The sequence below is a fragment of the Seriola dumerili genome, unplaced genomic scaffold (assembly GCF_002260705.1).
Source record: "Seriola dumerili isolate Sdu_G_001 unplaced genomic scaffold, Sdu_1.0 BDQW01000052.1, whole genome shotgun sequence".
Classification (NCBI taxonomy): domain Eukaryota; kingdom Metazoa; phylum Chordata; class Actinopteri; order Carangiformes; family Carangidae; genus Seriola; species Seriola dumerili.
In genome coordinates this window covers 22,537,921-22,557,640 of record NW_019174307.1, presented here as the reverse complement: position 1 = coordinate 22,557,640, position 19,720 = coordinate 22,537,921, and the positions used below count along the sequence as shown (strand labels likewise).

The 19,720-nt window shown below is 42.0% G+C and overlaps 1 protein-coding gene across 1 annotated transcript in view; it reads right to left on the bottom strand.

Moving 5' to 3' along the window:
• plcl1 (phospholipase C like 1 (inactive)) overlaps positions 1 to 9,480 on the bottom strand; it is an 87,220-nt gene extending 77,740 nt beyond the window's left edge. Inside the window, exon 1 of the mRNA XM_022740690.1 lies at positions 8,536 to 9,480. Coding sequence (XP_022596411.1) covers positions 8,536 to 8,715 — 180 coding nt within the window. The 5' untranslated portion in view covers positions 8,716 to 9,480. The remainder of the gene's footprint in view (positions 1 to 8,535) is intronic.
• Between the last annotated feature and the right edge of the window lie 10,240 nt (positions 9,481 to 19,720).

Genomic DNA, 19,720 nt, shown 5'->3' with positions numbered 1-19,720 from the left:
CTGCCTTTGTGAAGCCTCCCGTGTTGTAAGCGTCAGTAGGTCAAAGCTTTAGTTGTTTCTGAGGCTGCAGGGATGAATTACAGGTGTTTCTATAATATGGTTTACCTGCGTGTCTGACTTCATGAGACTAACATGTTGAAAAATGACAGTAAATAAACACACACACGTGCTTCGACTCTCTCACGCAGTCGCACATAAAAACTCCTGACCAGCAGCTGTGATGAGGTGGTGTGTGTTCCCGGAGAGATGTGGCACCAGTAGCAGAATGATACTCGGAGACAGAGGGCCCTCAGTGGCCCTAATTGCTTTGCATGCGCACACACAACCACAGACGCACACACACACACAAAATCACAGGGGATACATTGTCATTACTCTTGACCGGTTTCCAGGAGCACGCTGTAAACAAATCATTGTTCACTCCTCGGCGCAGCGGGAAGGGGACGGAGAATCAGAGCGAATGGAACAAAGTGAGAACAATGACGACAAGGAAACATCAAAGTGGTGCCGAACGGAGCGAAAAGGAGGGAAAAACGGGGATCGGAAAGGAGAAAGACAAAGGAAAACACAATGCAGAGTTTCAGACGGAGAGTAAGGAGTGCAGCTGGTGGAGGAGAAGGAGGCAGAGAGGGATAAGAAACCCACATGGCACCGAGCAGGGACAAAAATAAACCCAGTCACTCGTATCAAACGTAAACAGGGCTCCCACTGTGGCAGCGCTCTGAAATTCCATGACTTTTCCATGACTTTCAATAATGAAACAGCAGCACATCTGTGCACTTTTCATTTTGAAACTTTTTTATAACTGTTTTATAAATCAGCTGAAAACTGCTGTTGGTCGGTCGGTCGGGCGCCAAACGTTTGTACATGACATTTATACTTTGAAAGACAACAAATCCTACGGATGTCGGTGATCCTCTGACTTTTTATTCACTCTCTTAAAACACTTTTTAATACTAATAACAACATGTACTGAGTAGAGGATTATGCAACACACTGCTTCCAGTGTGGGTGTGGAGTTCCTGGTGTTGATGTTGTTGTGTTGTGCATTTAAAGCTGAGGTTCTGTGTTGTGTCTTTATTTAATTCCCAGGGTTATTTAAAGAGGCTATTTGTAGGTTTTCTCTGCCACTTAATGTGGTTTCTTGTCAGGAGCAGGTGGTGGCGATTGTTGTTTGACAAGAGCTTCAGCCATCGTTGTCTTTATAATACAAGAGGTTATACGTCCTCTGAGCAGCACTACATCTTCAGGGCAGGTCGGAGGCTACAGTGAGTCGCTATCGGAAAGTGACGAGACGGGCTGGAGCTAGCTGGTTAGCATGCTAACTTCAGTAGAAGACAAGAAGGTATAGAAACAACAGTTAGGGTTTCCACTGGTGTTGATTTCCTCCTCTGGAGACAGCTGTTGGTGAGTAAAGGAATGAAGTTTGATGCTGAACTCAAAACGTTTCTTCTAGACTGGTGAATAAACACCTGTTGATGCTAACGTTAGCTATGTAGCAAATGGCTCCTTTAGGTTGTATCCAAATCCCCATAAACGTGATGTCCTTAAGTATCACGGCTGTAGACTCGTAGTCTGTATATAAAATCACTCCCTGTATCCTGCAGTCTGTTTACCCTCCACCATTTTTATTCACATGTCCGAATTCTGATAATCACACAATGTGTGTATTTTAAAGATGCAAATGTTACCATTGCATGACACAGCTCGCTGCAGAAAGTAATGAATGAGAGAGCGAGGGAGTGATGCTGCATGTCTACACAGGATGCGTTCAGGCACAGTACTGAGTCGTAGGTCTCCCATATTTGGCAGCGCTCAGAGATCAACACAACAATCACTCACTGTGGTAACATGCTGTAGATCTGAAGTGTAAAAATACACTTTAGGAGATGTTTAAGTTGGAGCGACCTGATCGCTTCCCAGCCACCAGACTGTTTGCTGCTTTTCCTGTCTGTCTCTAATTAAGGCATAAAATGGGAGTAAAGCAGGAGAGTATCTTTTCCACCAGACGCATATGAGACAGATGCAGCAGACACACGTCGTGAGGCTGCGTTCAGGGGTTCAAATGCAAAAAAGTTGAACCAGATTCAACTCTCACTGCAATGAAAGATGAAACAGTTGCTTCTGTGATTATTTTCCACTGTTATAAAATCCAGGCAGTGAGTACTAACACATTAAACACAATAATCTGCTGCTCCAACTGGACTTTGTGGATCACTTTTCATTGTCTCACCGGGAGCTTCATTGTTGTAACACAGGTTCGGTTTCTGGTCTGACGCGCTGATTCCCATTTCACTTGACAAAAATCTATAATATCCAACAACCTGAGTGACCAGCGGAAACCCCCACAGAAATACTAAACACGTCTGGCGGTCAAACTCCGAGACGTCAAGGCTCTATGTTCCAAGCGCGACACCTAGAGAGACGGAGACGGAGACGGAGACGGAGACGGAGACGGTGTCCTTCAGCGCCGAGGCAGCGAGCAGTCAGGCAACGCACAGGCCTGTCAGAGACACGGCCAACCATGCCGTCCCCTGAGCCTCATCCTGGAAAACCTGTGTGTCCGTGTGTGTGTGTGTGTGTGTGTGTGTGTGTGTGTGTGTGTGTGTGTGTGTGTGTGTGTATGTGTGTGTTTCCAGGCTCCACTGTTAATCCCGCCCCACTCTCCCAGGCGTACTGGCGTATCTACCCATGAGGCGGCGTGTTTGCCTTCTGGCCTGTTACGCAGTAATGCTGTAAGCTAATTGCTGATGGTTTGCTGGGGAAAATTAATATAACAGCCTGAGCCTAATGTGTTTAACTTGATTGAGATTAACGTCCCTTTAACTCACTCTTAATGCGTGATGAAGCAGCCCTCTGGCAGCTGCTCCCGCTCATCCACACACAAGTGGCCTGAATAACAATGCATGAATGAGTGAAACGATCCTGAACGATGGGACAGGAGCTGTCAAAGTTACAGATTTTTAATTTAGTTTGGGCGTATTTCTGCGTGCTATTGCATTGAAATGGGACAGTCTTTCTGCACAGTACAATAGCATATACAATAGTCCTCGTTTCACCCAATTTCACAACTTAATTTGTATTAGCTACAGAGAAAATGAAAGTCTGAAGTTATGATAAGACTGTCTTTGCATTTTAATGGACACGATTCTGCTTTGTAGCTCCACTTTCCTCTGTGGTCCTGCATCCTTAAGGATTACCAGAAGGCCTTTCTCTGAGGCCGGAGCACATGTAATTGTTTTCTTATTAAACCAGAGAAGAAGGAAGGAGTTATTTCTGGCATAAAGGGTCGAGAGGTGACCGACTGCTGGAGCGTTTTCAAGGCTTGGATGGACATGAAACTCTCCCAGACGAATCATCAGCACAAAAAGACGAACACACTGAAAGATTCTGGTTGTTTGATAAAAAAAATTAAAAAAAAAATATATATAAAAAAATTCAGATACAAGACTGTGTAATAAAATTAATTATGACTTCAAAGGGCCGCTGTGATAAAAACATCCAAATACCAGACATGAAAGTCGGGTTAGTGCACTCAGTGATTTAAAGTCAGCCAGTCGGATCCTGTGACTCATGGTTCTACTGTGATATTTACCACCGTTCACACAAAGCCGGATTATCAACTGGGGAAACTGGGGCCTCAAAAGCCACAGGGTCATCCACTGCCACCGGTCCTGGCAGGTTGTGTATTTGTACGAGCCACCGTACATTCAAACATATCATAAATTAAGTAATCCGAGAAGCTGATAAATCGCTGGGACAATAAATGAATTTCAAGGTGTAGATACTGGGCATGCATGAACGAGGCAACGAGGCAGCTCAGCTGTTGACCATGATCTTGTAAGTTGCAGCGTCTCCTAATCACCTAGCGGGCACGTTCCTGATGACACAGTCCTGATCATCTACTAAAATAATTATTTTTTCAGTGAATCCATTAACCATTTAGTGTATGAAATGTTAAAAAAACAGCAAAGAAGCCACAGTAATGTCTGTTTAACAGTCTAAATTTCAATTTACCGTCATATATGACAGAAAAACAGCAAATCGTCACATTTGAGAAGCTGCAACCAGAGAACGTGCTGCTTGAAAAACGACTGAAACAACTGAGCAGTTATCAGAATATTTTCTGTCAATCGACTGATCGTTGGAGCTCTATCACCGACTGTGGAAACTTTGAAATGCAAAGTGGGAAAAAAGTCTGAGTTGAACTAATTTCCAATACAACAGAAACACATTCAAACTGACTCATCTTCGTGTGCATGTGGCGACATTTTGCTCTCAGGTTCAAGTGATTCAACGTTTACCAGTTCAACCGTGTTAGTGCTAAATGTTGAAACTGTTCTTCATTCCATTCTGCACTGTTAATAAACTTATCTGAACTTGATGGTATTTCAACACACGGATGGATTATAAGACAGTGGGCCCTCCCGGATCTCAACAATCCTATAAAAAGAGTGAGACCCAAAGACTTACACACCTGACAACACATGCAGACCTGCCCATTCATCTACACTGGGCATGTGTGAGCCGGTGTAACAGAAACACAGTCGCCCAGTAGGAAACTGAGGCTGTGCAGCTGAATACTGTTTAAAACCCCTCAACTTTATTTTCGTTATTTATTCTAGTGGAGATCCCAACATCGTTTTCAAAGACATTAAATATTTCAACGGATATGATTCTCTGAGACAGTGTGGGATCATATGATTTTAACAACTTTAAAACTACTTATGGGGAAATTGATGATGATGATGATGATGATGATGATGATCTTTAACAAGTACCTACTGTAAATTGAGGCTCTTGCTAATGTACAATTATTGCAACCATGCAACAATTCAGAAGTTGCAGACTGAACAAGTATTATCTCAATTCCCTGCATATGTGTGTGTGTGTGTGTGTGTGTGTGTGTGTGTGTGTGTGTGTGTGTTTTGTTGGGGTGAGCTGAATAAATAGGGGTGTGTTGTGTGTGTGTGTGTGTGTGTGTGCAGAAGGTAAAGTGTGGGCGTCTCAGACATGTGTGAGCGTGTGTTGTCGTAGTAATGCGAGCTGCGCAGGAGCCAACCTCACCCTTTCCCTTCATCTCAACTGGTAACCTCAAAGAAATTCCCCTAAAATGAGAAGGTGTGTTGGTTCAATCTTAACCAAGGAGTGTGTGTGTGTGTGTGTGTGTGTGTGTGTGTGTGTGTGTGTGTGTGTGTGTGTGTGTGTGTGTGTGTGTGTGTGTGTGTAGGGCATGTTTCAGCTCTTGTGTGTGTGAAAAAGGGAAAACAAAAAATCTAAACTCTTACCTCCTACTCAATCTCACCCTCCATCCTGCTTCCAATCCGTCTTGTTGTTTCTCTAAGAAACCAGATACTGTGTGTGTCTGGCGTTTGTTTTGACTTCCTGGGTCAAAATTTTGAACTATCAAAAAGAAGAAAGTTTTGCTTATCTTCCCGCTGTGATAGCGTCCGCCTACATTAGGGTCCTAACCTTGGAGACATTCATAGTGTTGTTAACATGAAACAATTCAAAAGACCCGTGTGCTTTCTCACCTCCACCGCACGGAGGGAGTGTGAATGTTGTGTCATCGGACTTGAAGAATTATAGAAAGTCTGATTTTAGTAAAGGTGTGTGTGTGTGTGTGTGTGTGTGTGTGTGTGTGTGTGTGTGTGTGTGTGTGTATATGCACAATAGCTGCATTGTCAGTATAGTTACAGTCACTATATTCCCCTGCACACAAACTGAGAAGAATTCAAATTTCAGCTTGACTTTAGCTGGGTTTTAATTATCAATTAACCTGGCGATAATTTTCTTTATTAAACGAGTATTTGGTTAATCCACAAAATGTCCATCATAGGAGCTCAAAATGTCGTCCTCAGACTGTTGCCCTTAAAAATGATTAACGATTATATAAAATAAAATAAAAAAGCAGGAGATTAAACTCAGAATCTGAGTTTAGTTTTCCAGTGGGTTTGACAGTTTCTGATACTCTGGCACATTCAGGCCGACTCTGACAGGTGTGGAGGTTTGATACCGAGCCCCGTCTGTCACAGCTGACCGTGCCTGTCGCCGACATCACTCCTCTCATCTGTCCATCCTTTCATCCACTTCCTCCGCAGCAGCAGTCAAAGGACTCTCAGTTCAGCTGGGTCTTCCAGATGGGGCTCACCGGGCAGACTAACGGCCCCATAGGCTACGTACAGTATGGACGAGACCCTGGCAGAGTGTCCACCCCCCCGTGACCTGACCGCTGACATGAAATATGGAGCTGGACGTTTGCGTCAGATGTGAAACGGGCTGAGAAGGTCATAAACCAGAGGAGCATCAGTCTTTTCCTCCCTCAGCTGTTTTTAACGTCACAGAAATCCTTGTAAAGAGAAGCACTCAGATCATTTACTGAAGTACAAGTACAAGTACCGCGGTGTAGAAATACTGCATTACAAGTGAAAGGTGAAATGCAAAGAAGAAGAAGTTTTATCGGTAAAATTTACGTAAAGTTTTAAAAGTAAAAGTACTTGTTTTGCAGAAACTGATATATTGAATAATATTAATACTGATGCACCATAAGAAGATATATTTGTGGTTTTAAGAACCAAAAACATCTCAGTGTAGTTTTACATCTCCTCTCTGGAGCTCTAGTAACAACAGGTCGCTGAGCCAATCAGAAGAGAGGAGGCTCTTCTGATTGGCTGGCATACCTGAAGGAAACCCACACAGGCACAAACTCCACACGCAGCACAGTCAAACCCAGAGAACCTCTTGCTAACCACTGCACCACCGTGCCGCCCAAGTGAGTGAATCATTTTTAAATCCAAAAAGCCAAACACCTGATGTCTTCTCACGTTTGAGAATTCAATGCTCTTCTGTGTTGTTTCACTATTTTCTGATACTTCATAGACAAAACAATTACATACATTGATCCAGAAAATAATCAGAAGATTGATGAATGAAGCTTAGCGAAAGATCAGTCAGGAAGACTATCTCCTCACACACGCCTTCTGAGTCACAAGCGCCGTTTCCCGTTATCTAGAAACTCGACCCACTCATTCTTGTCTTCATCCAGTCACAGCCTGACACGGTGCCAGGGCCAAAGTCTATTCCTTTTGTTCACAATAAATTTCACCTTATTTAGATTTCTCATTGTTACTCTTATTAGTCTCTCCTGTTTGAAATACAGTTAGGTTATTTAGTCCAGTGGTTCCAAACATAGGGTCGGGCCCCTCAGAAGGGGTCTCAGGGTGAGTCTGAGGGGTCGTGAGATGTTTAATGGAAGAGGAAAGAAGAAGAAAATAAAGTTCTGACCCAAAAATCTGTTTCCAGTTATTAAACTTTTCTCTAATCTTTGAGTTTTTGACAACTCAAACATGACAAGGAGATTTATTTTAAATCATGAGCCAAAAACGTTGATTTAAGCCTGAGCAGTGTGTTGCATTTTATACGATTAACATATGTTTTTAATATAAAATTTAAAACTGAAAAATACTAACTAAACATAGTGCAGCAAGACGTACAATATTTATCTCTGAACTGTGGTGGAATGAAAATACTCCGGTGGAGTACGGCCTCTCAGAACTTGTCCTCAAGCAGCTGAGTAAATACACTTCTCTACATTCCTCCGATGCCGCTGAGACAGGTGACACATCACCTGGGGTGGAGAGGCTCCTGCTGAGCAGATATCTAAGACAATGAGAGCTAATGATCCCCAAACATGATCCTCCACACCTCCACACCTCCCCGCTCCCTTGTGGGGTCCAGTGACCTGCAACCTGAGCACAGGTGAGGGTGGAAAAGCATGATGTCACCATGACGTCGATGGGTGGGTCTGTGGGTCAGTAGGTGAGGGGTCTTTCCCTGATGAAAGCCAGTAGGATCACAGCTGTGAGGGACTTTATTGTCATGGTGTTTAATCCTTTAAAATTTATATTAAAGCTCATTCTTATGAGGGAAAAACTAATCCTTAAGGTGCTTTTAATTGCATGTGGCTACTGCGTTTAAATCCCCACGCTGCTGCGTTTACTGTCACACTGAGAAGTCAGATGTTTCTGTGACCTAGCACTGACATATCCTCTCATCTGAGAATGTGGTGTGGCGACTTCTGAAACTCTGTCAAAGGACACGGATTGTGAGAGATTGTGGCATTTGAAATTACGCACGTGTGGGGAAAAAAAGGGCACGGGAAATTAGTGATGGTGAGGCCAAGTGGCACAAGATGCGTGTGCGTAAAATCCACCCGTGTGGTCTTGGAGGACGCAGGGAAGACCAGCAGCCAGACTGGTCTGTGAACCAGGCGTCGGGACTAAAGCAGACTTGTTGTCATTTTTACTCCAGTTTCACTTTTTTGTCATTTTCCTTATGAGACACTTCACTTGTTGAGACATTTTCCAACAACATCACCTTGAATATTTTGGTAATACTTTGTCACCCAAGGTGCTATTTTACACCATTATTGGCCATCTTGAACAAAATGGTTCCAGACTGATATTCCCATGAGAGGAGCGGGGTTCACAGGCGGAATGAAGCTAAAACAACTAGTGAAAAAAACCATCTCCTTACCTTTATGATGCTGCTTCGGCGAGGTGCTGCCTTCACCGACTCCAGCAGGATGGTGTCGGTGTCCTGGCCGCCACCGGGGAGGATGACTCCGCTCCGCCGGCCGCGGGACGCTCTAGGCGGGATGCAGTCCGGCGCTCCGTCGCTGCACAGCCCGTCTCCAAATCCATCTCGTTCAGACATGTCGATGAGAAGCAAATGCTCGATTCAAGTTTAAAAAAAATTAAAAAAGAAAAAAGGAAATTAATCAACTCGTCGGATCTGACCCGAATAAAGTTTGCCTCGGTTGAGCGTGGGTGCCATTTAAAGCAGAAACAGGCTCCTAAAGCATCAGCCGTGCAGCAGCAGCAGCAGCGGCAGCAGCAGCAACAGCAGCTCGGTCACACTGAAGAAAACCAATCACCCCAATTTCGTTAATTATGATCAGATTCTCATCGTCACTGAGCACCGAGCCGTGCTGACTTCAGGCTGTTAGTCCGAGCTGATCTCCACAGTCCATTCCCGCTCCGCAGACACGTCGCACCGCTCAAATCAAAGCATCGCACGCAGGTACAGTATCGACTTGGATGAAAACTGGACTGGTGCGCTCCCCGGAGACGCGCAACAAGTCCTCACTGTTCCCCGAGCTGCTCGTCTTCGAGGCGGTCTAGACACCAGAAAAGAACCCGCCGGATGAGAGATGGAGATGAAGGCGAGGTGGTGAAGGAGGGAAGAAAAAATGTTTGAAAACAAATCCAGCGTTGGTCACAGCGGGGTCTACCCGAAACCCTGCTCCTTCCTCCTCTCCCCCAAAACACATCGATGTCAAAGTGCAGAAAAAGGAGCGAAGTTCCGCTGCGGTTTGCGCCAGGTTAACAGAAGATCCGCTCTCCTGTCACCGCGGAGCGCACTGCCCGGACCAGACACGGCCACTGAGCAGTCGTCTTGATCGTACTCCGAGCAACAACAGCCGAGTTTTGACGAGGACTGGGAACACAATTGACAGTCGCACCGCCTCTAACCCGCCACCACCCCCCTCTACCCGGCTCCTCCCACACGCCGCCCGAAATCATGATTGACGCGCGGAGCGGCCAATGCGCTCGGCCGCCGGCGGAGCTTTGGAAGCAGTCGCGGCCTCTGATAGGTGGAGGGTCGGGTCCAGGTACCGAGAGAGCGTCCCTATTACTTTTTAAGGACCACAGACCAGGCACTGGTGGCGGGGAGGGGCGGGGGTGTAGTATAACTTCAGGGAACGTGGGCACTGAATGGACACTGTTTGTTTTTGATTATTGCCCAAGTGAATCCAGTGTCATTTTAGCTGTTTTTATCCTCATTAATCAATAAGTTAATGGACAGAAAATGTATTTGATGATCAGTTAATGTTTTCAAGCAAAAATGCCAAATATTGCGAAGGTCCAGGTGTCTCAAAATGAGTGTTCCCTCATCTTACAGTGTGTAAACAGTTCCTTCTCTTAATGTAAGCGAAATGCATCAGTTTAAACAAAACATCAACATTTCCAAATACAGTTTTGAACCATTTGGCTTTAAAAAAAAAACAAAAAACAAAAAAAACCTCAAAGCCAAATTGTCGTCTCTGTGATACAACTCCAGGATCCATGTAAATTTAGACTCAGAGGTACACGGCTGACCTCTGACCTTTCATTATTGTCCGGTTGGAGTTGGTTCAGAGTGACAGGCCGACCACTATAGAGATTGGTGGGCCGGTGTGGAGGTGTAATAATAAAAGTGTGATATATTATTCATCACTGTGGACACAATCACCTTTTCTCTCTTGGGCCCCTTCCAGAGAGGTGTCACGGGTCAGGGTCTTGGAGACAGGCAGCAGCACCCCTGGAGCTGCTGGCAATTTAGTGTCTTGCTCAAGGACACATCTGCAGGGTGTGGACTGCTGCACGCATGCACGCACACACACACACACACACACACACACACACACACACACTTGAACCCTGGTCGTCTTGATAATGTACAAGATGGTGGATCCAGTGATAGGCCTACTTCTAGATATGGCAGGGGGTTTGTGGAAAGATTGGGATGCCGGTTTCACAAAGATGTTCTAGTGTTGGTTCAGTCTTCATTTTGCTCATAGATTAGGTCTAATGCAAGTAAGACAACAATAAAGACTGACTCATTATAAGCCAAAAAAAATTACCCCAGACTAAGACCACATTTTTCTTTTTGTTGTTTCACTCTTCAAGTAAAACGTCTTTGTAACTGTTGAATTCTTCCAAAAGACAAACATTTTCTCCTGAGGGTAAACGGAGTGGGGCAATTCAATGTGCTTCCTCGGTCTGCCTTTTCTTTTTTTCTTTTTTTTTAAAAAGTCTTTAATTTACCCAGAATTCATTGTACCACAGTCCTGCTTAAGACAGTCAAGAACTAAACTGCTTTGTCCAACAGATGAATTCAGACGTCGATCTGAAGTCTGACTGTTTGTTATATCGAAGTCTCAGTCAGTCTGTCTTTGTGAAACTGATCCCAGGAGACAGACAGCTGACGAATCTGTAGACATGATGTGATGCAATCCACATATGGTGTGTATATATGTATATATATATATATATATGGACAATTCTCACTTTTTAGAAATAAAGCTGCTGCTGGGGACCAATGAAATTACTGTTTAGAGCTGAATTTGTATCCAACACACATTCTTGCATTGCATACTTTTCTTTCCTTTTTTTTTAAACCACAGACTAATGTTTGTCAAATTTGGCAGCTAACATGATGCATATTCCAGTCAGAAACCGCAGCTGTAGCAGTGATAATGCTAAATGAGGCCGTGCACAAAGTTAGCTCCACCAGAGAGAAACGACCCGATAGAGTGGGTCCAAAAACATCACCTGACAACACAGATTAAACTAAACTGCATGTATAAACATACCATACTCGGACCCAGTATGCGCCCGGTTCCACAGCCCAAATCTGGCCCATATACAGCAAGACTGTAAGATGCTACTTCCATATCTGGACCAATTCTGGTGCACACACAGAAAACCTTCCGGCTGTCAGTCGATGGTGGAGGATAACAGGGCCCCTGTTGGGCCAGAAGTTTCATTTTGCTATTCAGGCAGCCACTGGCTGGTGCCACATTAATGCAAAAACTCATTAGACATGACTGTAGTGTAAACAGGAAGAGCTTCACTCTTGACAAACTGTATCAGTTCAGGATCTAATCAGTGTTATTGATCAGACACAGGATCATGAAAAAAAAAAAAGATTCTGTGCACCTGCTTTTTTTTTCTCCACTGGAAATTTATAAGCACAACAATGTGACACATTTTCCATCTGCTCCTCTGTCACCTGTCACCGATTCCCAAACTCTAAACACATGTCAAACACAGAGCCTATTAAACAGCCTTAAACACACAGGAACACTGTGAGGATGTCTGACCTTAAACCTGGAGTTTATTCCTGCAGTTTCAGTGTAAAAACCAACCACAGCTTCATAAAATCCAGATTTCTGAGCAGATCACTGGAGCCAACAGCTGATTCTGCAGCTTTCCTGAAATAATGGACATTTTCCACTCATTACTTTCTCAATTTGTTGGGAGTTTTAGGAACAAAAACAACTTTTCATGTTGATCTCATCATAAGTGCTCAGTCTTTTTGGGGTTATTTGATCATAACTTAAATGGAAAGTTAACGGTCAGCAGCTCTTGATCAGGAGGCAGAGCAGGTTGTACGGTCACCTCTGGGTTGGCAGTTTGATCCCCTGCTCTTCTTGTCGACATGTTATAGTGTCCTTGGGGAGACACTGAACCGGGATCATGTCGAAACATTTCACTAAAAACCACAAATGTGGATGTCATGGTGATGCTAGATGAAAAATAACGGGCTCAAAAAAGTCATCAGGATTCATACAAAATCTCAATTTCATCCAATAGTTGTTGAAATGATTAAATCTGGACCAAAGTGGTGGAAAGACCAACGATAACGACCGATGATGGGATCCCCAGAAAAACTCTTCTTAGCATGGCAAAAAATAATTCCAACAACAGCCGATTCCATGTAATGAATAATGTTAAAATCCATTCACAGTGGTGTTGATGAAGTGGTGCTTGAGTTGATCTAATAGGGTTGTGGGCATGTCTCAAAGAACGCCCTAATACACCATCATATAAAACATATTGAAGTCTAAAATTAAAGTCCTACAGAGAGAATTGTCATCTATATACTTTTTTATCCTCATTTGAAATAATAGACTTTTATCCTTCAAAGCCAGGACGAAGGTTAGCACATGTGCAAAAAAGCCTATGTCCTAAATCCCACATTAACTTGGAGCCGCTGTTTCATATAGTGGAAACACTTTGAAGGTAGTTGAGACTTAAACTCACTGACTTTCCTGAATCCCCTCATGTTTTTTTCTTCCCAACTGAGCAGATATGAAGGTGGTATGAACGTGCGTGCGTGCGTGCGTGCGTGCGTGCGTGCGTGCGTGCGTGCGTGCGTGCGTGCGTTTGGACCTTGAGCCATTCCACACAGCTGTGGAATGTGGTCAGCTGGTGAGGCCTATTAACGCATGGAGCTCACCAGTCACACCTCGCCGTCAGTATTTGTGAAACCAGTGTTCATTCGCGGAAAGAAAGAATTTGCCACGTTTGTCATTTCTCATAAAGATAAAGCCAAGAGGAGCAAATGAAGACTCAGTTTTTACCACTGCATTACACACTACACTGCACAGTAAATGCTTTCATCTTTTAAACACATATTATATATTTTTTTTTAACATCCACTGTCTAAATCCTTGCATGAAATATGGGCACGTTTTTTTTTTAATTTTTGTTTGTTGTTTTTAATTAACTTATTTATTTAATAGGGACAATGCAATTTAACATAGTTCCAAAACAAAGAATGAAACTGATGTGTTGCACAGAGAGTTTATAACTATTTCTAATTTTCAAGTCTTGTCCATGTTGGGCTTTACACATCTGTGAGATTTAGCGATATGCTACAGGTGTCTTCCCTTTTCTTAAAGATTTTTGGGGAATAAATGATGTGGGAGCACGTGTGGATTGAACAAATGAGATATAATGCTTTAATTAATTAGTTTCAGAGGTGCTACAAGGAGGATTTTGTTAGCTTTGGATAGCCTTTTCTGTCCAGTCTTTGTGCTAAGCTAGCTGAATTATCTGGCTGCTGGTGGTGGCTTTATATTCAGAGTACAGTTATGAAAGTGGTGTCCTTCATTTCATCTGACTCTCACCAAAAAGCTAATTGCATAGTAAGAAGAGGCCTGAGATAGTGCACCTGCATATTTAGCCACTTTACTGAGTCCATGTCCACGAGTGAAGTGAAGAACAATGTAAAAAGCTCTGAGGTTTATCAGTACTTGCACAGCTGTCTATCTAAAAGCAGATATATACACAAAGAGCCACATCACTTAGCTAACATCTTGATATCCAAGGCCACTTAGAAGTGTAATTCCCCTTTGAATAAAAAGTTTGAGAATTTGAGAAATGCACTTTGCTGCCAAGAGTTAGATGAGAAGATCTACACGAGTTTCATATCTGTACACTCAATATGAAGCCACCACCAGAAGCCAGCTAACTTATCTCAGCACAAAGGCTGGAAACAGATTGAAACAGCTAGCCTGGCTCTGTCCAAAGCTAACAAAATACAACTTTTAACTCCTCCAAAGCTCACAAATTAACACGTTATATTTAATTTGTTTAATTTGCACAAAAACAAAGTGTAAAAGCAACAAAAAAGGGGATAAAATGTGTTAATGGGTGAGTTTTAGAGGTAGATTTTGCTACCTTAGCTCTTCCCATCTGTGCCAAGTTAAGCTGAAGGGCACCTCTTTGCAGACATGGGAGTAGTGTCCTTCTTCTCATCTCAGCAACAAAGAAAATTTGCATATTTCCCAAAATGTCTAACTTTTTATTATTTACGGTGTGACAGGCTGTGCTCCCACATCATTTATTTCCCAGTAATCTCTTAGAAAAAGGAAGACACACTGCAAAATCTCACAGGCGCTGGTTCAAGGAATAGTTTGCTCATATAATTCAAAAACAACATATCACTGGCCTCAGAATAAGGTGGATACATATTCTATGTTGCTTTTAAGGCCTTGACTACTGAATTAAATGCCTGTCTGCAAACCAAATGTCCCTCAGGATGATAACAAAGTCTAAGCTGCTTATACTCAAACAGGAGATATATTGAACTTCCTTATTTCTTAAAGAAATGTGAGTTTTTTTCCATGCTTATCATTGACATTTAAATGCCAGTTGGCTCGGCCTTGCTGCAAAGTAATAAAAGGTTTTGAGATGAGGTGACAGTTGAATAAAAGACCCCTGAAAAATATTGGAAAAAAACAAAACGAATGGTGTTTTGATCCCAGGGTGAAAAGGGCATGTGACTCCATTTCTCCACCGCTGAAAGTCGTGTATTCATGCTACGCTGCCACCGTGGTGCAAGAAAGTCAGAGTCAAGCGTGTGTGTGGTCGTGCACGAGTGTGTGCACATGTGTAAAATGTGCAGTGTGGTCAGTAGACAGGTGCATGCTGTTCTCTGTTGGGTTTGTCTGCCCGTCTCCTCAGGACCTTGACAAAAAGAAAAACGTAAAGCAGAACAGCTCATCCTATTCTACGAGCTCCTTCTCTGTCATGTAAACATCATCTATCCTCCCCCCGTTCCCCCGATTACTTGTGTTTTTACTGGAACGTATTAAACATATTAGAGGGATAGCTACTTTGCCTTTGTTTACTCTACCATTTTTCACATGGACAGCTATAAAAAAACATTTAGCTGTAAAACTATCCACAGTAATCCACTACGCGGGTGGCTAATCAAATTATATCCCTTTGTTTCCCATACATTTACAACAGTTGAGTGAATGTGAAGCCGAGCAATCATTACACTGTCAGGGTTATAAATCAGCCTGCTGCTGATTATCAACAATCTCCACACGTTATTTCTTCAGAGCTAATTCTTCTCTTCTAGCAACTGTTTCTCCAAATGTGGATCTTTTTCTCTGTGTTTGCAGTTGCAGATCCACCACACATCGGCACACACACAGTTCCTGTGTGTGTGTGTGTGTGCGTGCGTGCGTGTCTTGAAGTATTCAGGAACCTCCATTGGGGGAAATTCTTGCATGCAAAGAAGAACAGGTGTTGTGTACTGATCTCATACATGTCCCATGTTTTGTAAATCTCTTTCTGTCTCTCCTGGGTCAAAGTGACAGCAGCGTCTCACACCTGCAGTCTAAAGCACTCCCTGTTCACTAAACTGGTCTCACAGTCCTTCACTGTTTTGTCCACAGCTTATTATGAACAATATTTCCCACTGATATTAAGGTTATGTTAACACCAAAGACTTACAGACATGTTAATAAAGTTGTTGTTGTTGTTGTTGTTGTTGTTGTGCACCTGTACTGCATTGGAAACTAAACACAAATCAGAATGAGGTCAAATAATGTATGTATGTATGTATGTATGTACGTACATGACAAATTCAGTCAGGGTGTAAGACATCAGTGTCAAAGGATGATAGGAATAGGATGAAAGGAAAGATAATAATAATTAAAAACATGTTTACATTGTTTACTTTAAGTTATTTTTTGTCTTTGTATAAAATATAGACAGACTAAGCATTTTCAACTTCTCCTTTCTCAACTATCCACTAGATGGCGCCATCACCAAATACATCAACACAGACAACTGAGGCAAACTTACTGAGTAGACCATTCATCCTCTGTTCACTTATGATGCTGTATATATCCATAATTTCTGTAATAATCTACAGAGTGTGGAGACTGTATCGGAGCATGATGGGAAACCTTTAAAGTAAACCACGTTCTCAGACCATTAAGAAGTACTAACCTCTCTCAGCTTCTGCACACATACACTAACCCTAACCCTACTGACAGAGCACTTTATGAGGAACACCTGCTTATTCATGCAGTTATCCAATCAGCCAATCGTGTGGCAGCAGTGCACACATCAACCATCAGAATGAGGAAAATATGTGACTTTGACTGTGGCATGATTGTTGATGTCAGACTGACTTTGTGCTTTTGTTTGTCGGTTTATGTTTGTTGTTTATATTTGTCCTTCTGTTTTTTTTTGTATGGTCAAGTTTGTTTTTCTTTTTATCTACTGCACTCAGGTCTCTTCTGTAAAAAAGATTCATCTGATCCTGATTAAACAAAGATTATATGATATATTAAGTGTCAACTTTCTACCAGCTTGTTTTCTTTGTTGCTGTGTGTGACAAATGTATTCAACAAGACTCATTGAAGCATTTTTTTTAGTTTGCAGTGACCCATAACTTACAGAAGGCCGACTGGACAGTATATTAAATAATTTGATATAAAAAAATAACATCATATAATAAATACTTAAAAAATGTAAATACAATTGAAGTTTCCTGCCACTCTTCTCTGATGTGATGATATTGTTATAAAACAAAACAGAGAGGAAGACACAGTCAGGTCAGAAGTCATCATAAGTTTAATTTACTGCTCTATAAACTGCCCGGTTCCTTCCAGCACTCTGCTCTGTGTTTAGTGAAGGAGGGCCCCGGGTTTCCTTTCTGGCGCGTCTTGGTCGGGTGGAGCTCCTGAACGATGGTGGTTTCCTGCTGGAGACTCAGTCAAGTTTAAACCATTATGAGTTATTTTTGAAGCCGTCTTTCATCCCACTGCACCCTGTGTGTGTTCAGCATGTGTGTGTCAGTGTTTTGGCTTTGCTGAGTACACTTCACACTCCATGTGTCTGTGTGTGAACAAATATTCAGCCTTTCATTGTTTGTTATTGTACATACAGGTGGAGTTATTAGTTATGTTGAATGGAATAAGTCAAAATTGGGTAACACTTTGTTTTAGTCCAGTATTTAGCTTTTATTAGCAGTTCACAAAGATTTAATAAATGGATTATAATGCACTCAAATGTAGTATTTATATTATACTTGTATACTATACTATAACACACACACCATATACACTCTGTTTATATTCAAATTGTAAATACATTTCAATTTTATCTCTATCTTATTATTAATTAAACATTATTATTGTTCTGTTTTCTCTTATTTTCTTATTTCTATATTGGTATGTTTTTATCTTGAATGGAAGCTGCTGCAACACAATTTCCCTTCAGGATTAATAAAGTGTCATTTTATCTCATCTAAACAGCTACAAGGACATTCTGTGTGTTTATTAACATACAGTATTTGTCAGCAACTATAATATTTTTTCTTTTTTTCTTATAGGATGAATAAAAGATGCTTTTACCCCCTAAAACTGTCTTCCGTGTCTCCCAGAGACGAGATGGAGATGTATTCAGACTCATTTATTTCCATGAAGGATGTCCACTCTCTTTTGAAGTAACAAGCAAGACATTGTCTTTAAGCACAGATGTGTTGAATCACTATCTGGCAAATGGCTTCTGAGGAAGAGATCTGTTGAAAATGAGATTGCTCAACCACAGTGTAGTGACTGGGTGAATTTGGGAAGACCATGATCCTTCATATACTGTGGTTTCATTGGCATGCCACAAGTGAGAGTCAGCTGTGCTTCTAGATTTGTCCATTAAAGCGTCTATGATAGGGTTTAAGTCTCCACCCATAATGACTGCAGAACCAGAGAGGTCATTGAGAGAGTAAGGGTCATGTATACTTTGTATTCTTGATGTATTGTTGCTGATTGAGATATTAATGATAAAAAAATCAACCCTTTGAATCTATTAAAATATTGTGCTGTGGTGGGTGGACTATATTTTGTTTCTTCATAGAACCGCATGTTTTTTCTTGTATTAAAGCCTATTACTGTGATAAGCCAATGATTGGAGCTTTTATATCGTCTCCGACCAACCACATCATATACTTGTTACAATCTCAGTCTGATTACGCCCTAAAAGATCTCATCCACAGCACAAACTGGAGCGTCAAAATGGCTAGCTGGTTAGCAACAGGAAGAGTTACAGAGAAAGAGTCAGAGACCGATGGTAAATCAACAAGTGATCTCTCTCCCTCAACCAAAAAAGAAAAAAATAAACTTCCTTCATTAAAATAAAAAAGTGCTCCGAGAACAAATTAATTGGCCTCCATGTTGTTACGGGGTCGAATGCGGGCCGCCAACATTTTTGAGATTTTCATGCTGGTCATGAGTTGGAAAAGGCTGTGAACCACTAATACAATATAATACTATGATAGCTTATGAATGCAAAACACTTCAAGTGAAATGTTACCCAGAATTGGACACTGCAGGTGTTTGTGCCAATCCACTGGCCAGGTGGAGACACTGTATATATAACTAACAGATGTATATATGCAGTAATTATTATTTAAGGATTTCCACCTTTTCCTCTAATAATGCCCCTCATCCACCCAGCTGCTTCCTTCCTTCCTCTCCTTCCTTTCATTCATTCATTCAGACAAAAGAGTGGTTAAAAACAGACAGGAAAACACACACAGTTCATCTATTAACTGTGACTTATATCAATCACAGCAGAATACTCAGGTTTGCCATTTCCCAGAGTCATTTTATCACTGTATATATCTACATCATTTAATGTCTTTGTACATAAAATAACACAATGTTGTGTAAAGGTCAGCATCATGTTCCCTGAGAGCAACAGTTCAGGGACTATTAACCTCCTGAAGGCCTCAACAATCAGACCAGATGAGCAATTATTGGAGAAGTGAAATGGATCCAAGTGTGTGTTTGACAGGCAGCACCTGGTTGTGGTTTCTCCGTGAGGATATGCAGCTGGCGTTACTGGCTCAAAGCCTCAGCTGCCACTCTTTCTCCAGTTCCCCCATCACTGTGTGTGTGTGTGTGTGCGTGTGTGTGTGTGTGTGTGTGTGTGTGTGTGTGTGTGTGTGTGTGTGTGTGTGTGTGGCCATCTTTGTAAGGACCAGTTTCAGTATTAAACCACTGTAGCGAGGACATTTCTGCATTGTGGAGACATTACAGTTTGAAAGTTAAGGTTGGAATTAGGGTGAGGAGTAGGGGTGAAGGGTTGGAGTTGACATTTAGTTGGGATGGTTAATGTTAGGTAAGGGGTTAGGAAATAAATTATGTCAGGGTCCTCACAAAAATAAAAAGATAAACATGTTTTCATGAGAGATCAGAAGAAATGAGGATAACTGTTCATTAGCCATATTATAGGTGTTTTGTTTGTTATGGGTTTTCTTATGCAAAAGAGAAGTAATGATGGTGATATTTCTATTATCTTATGTG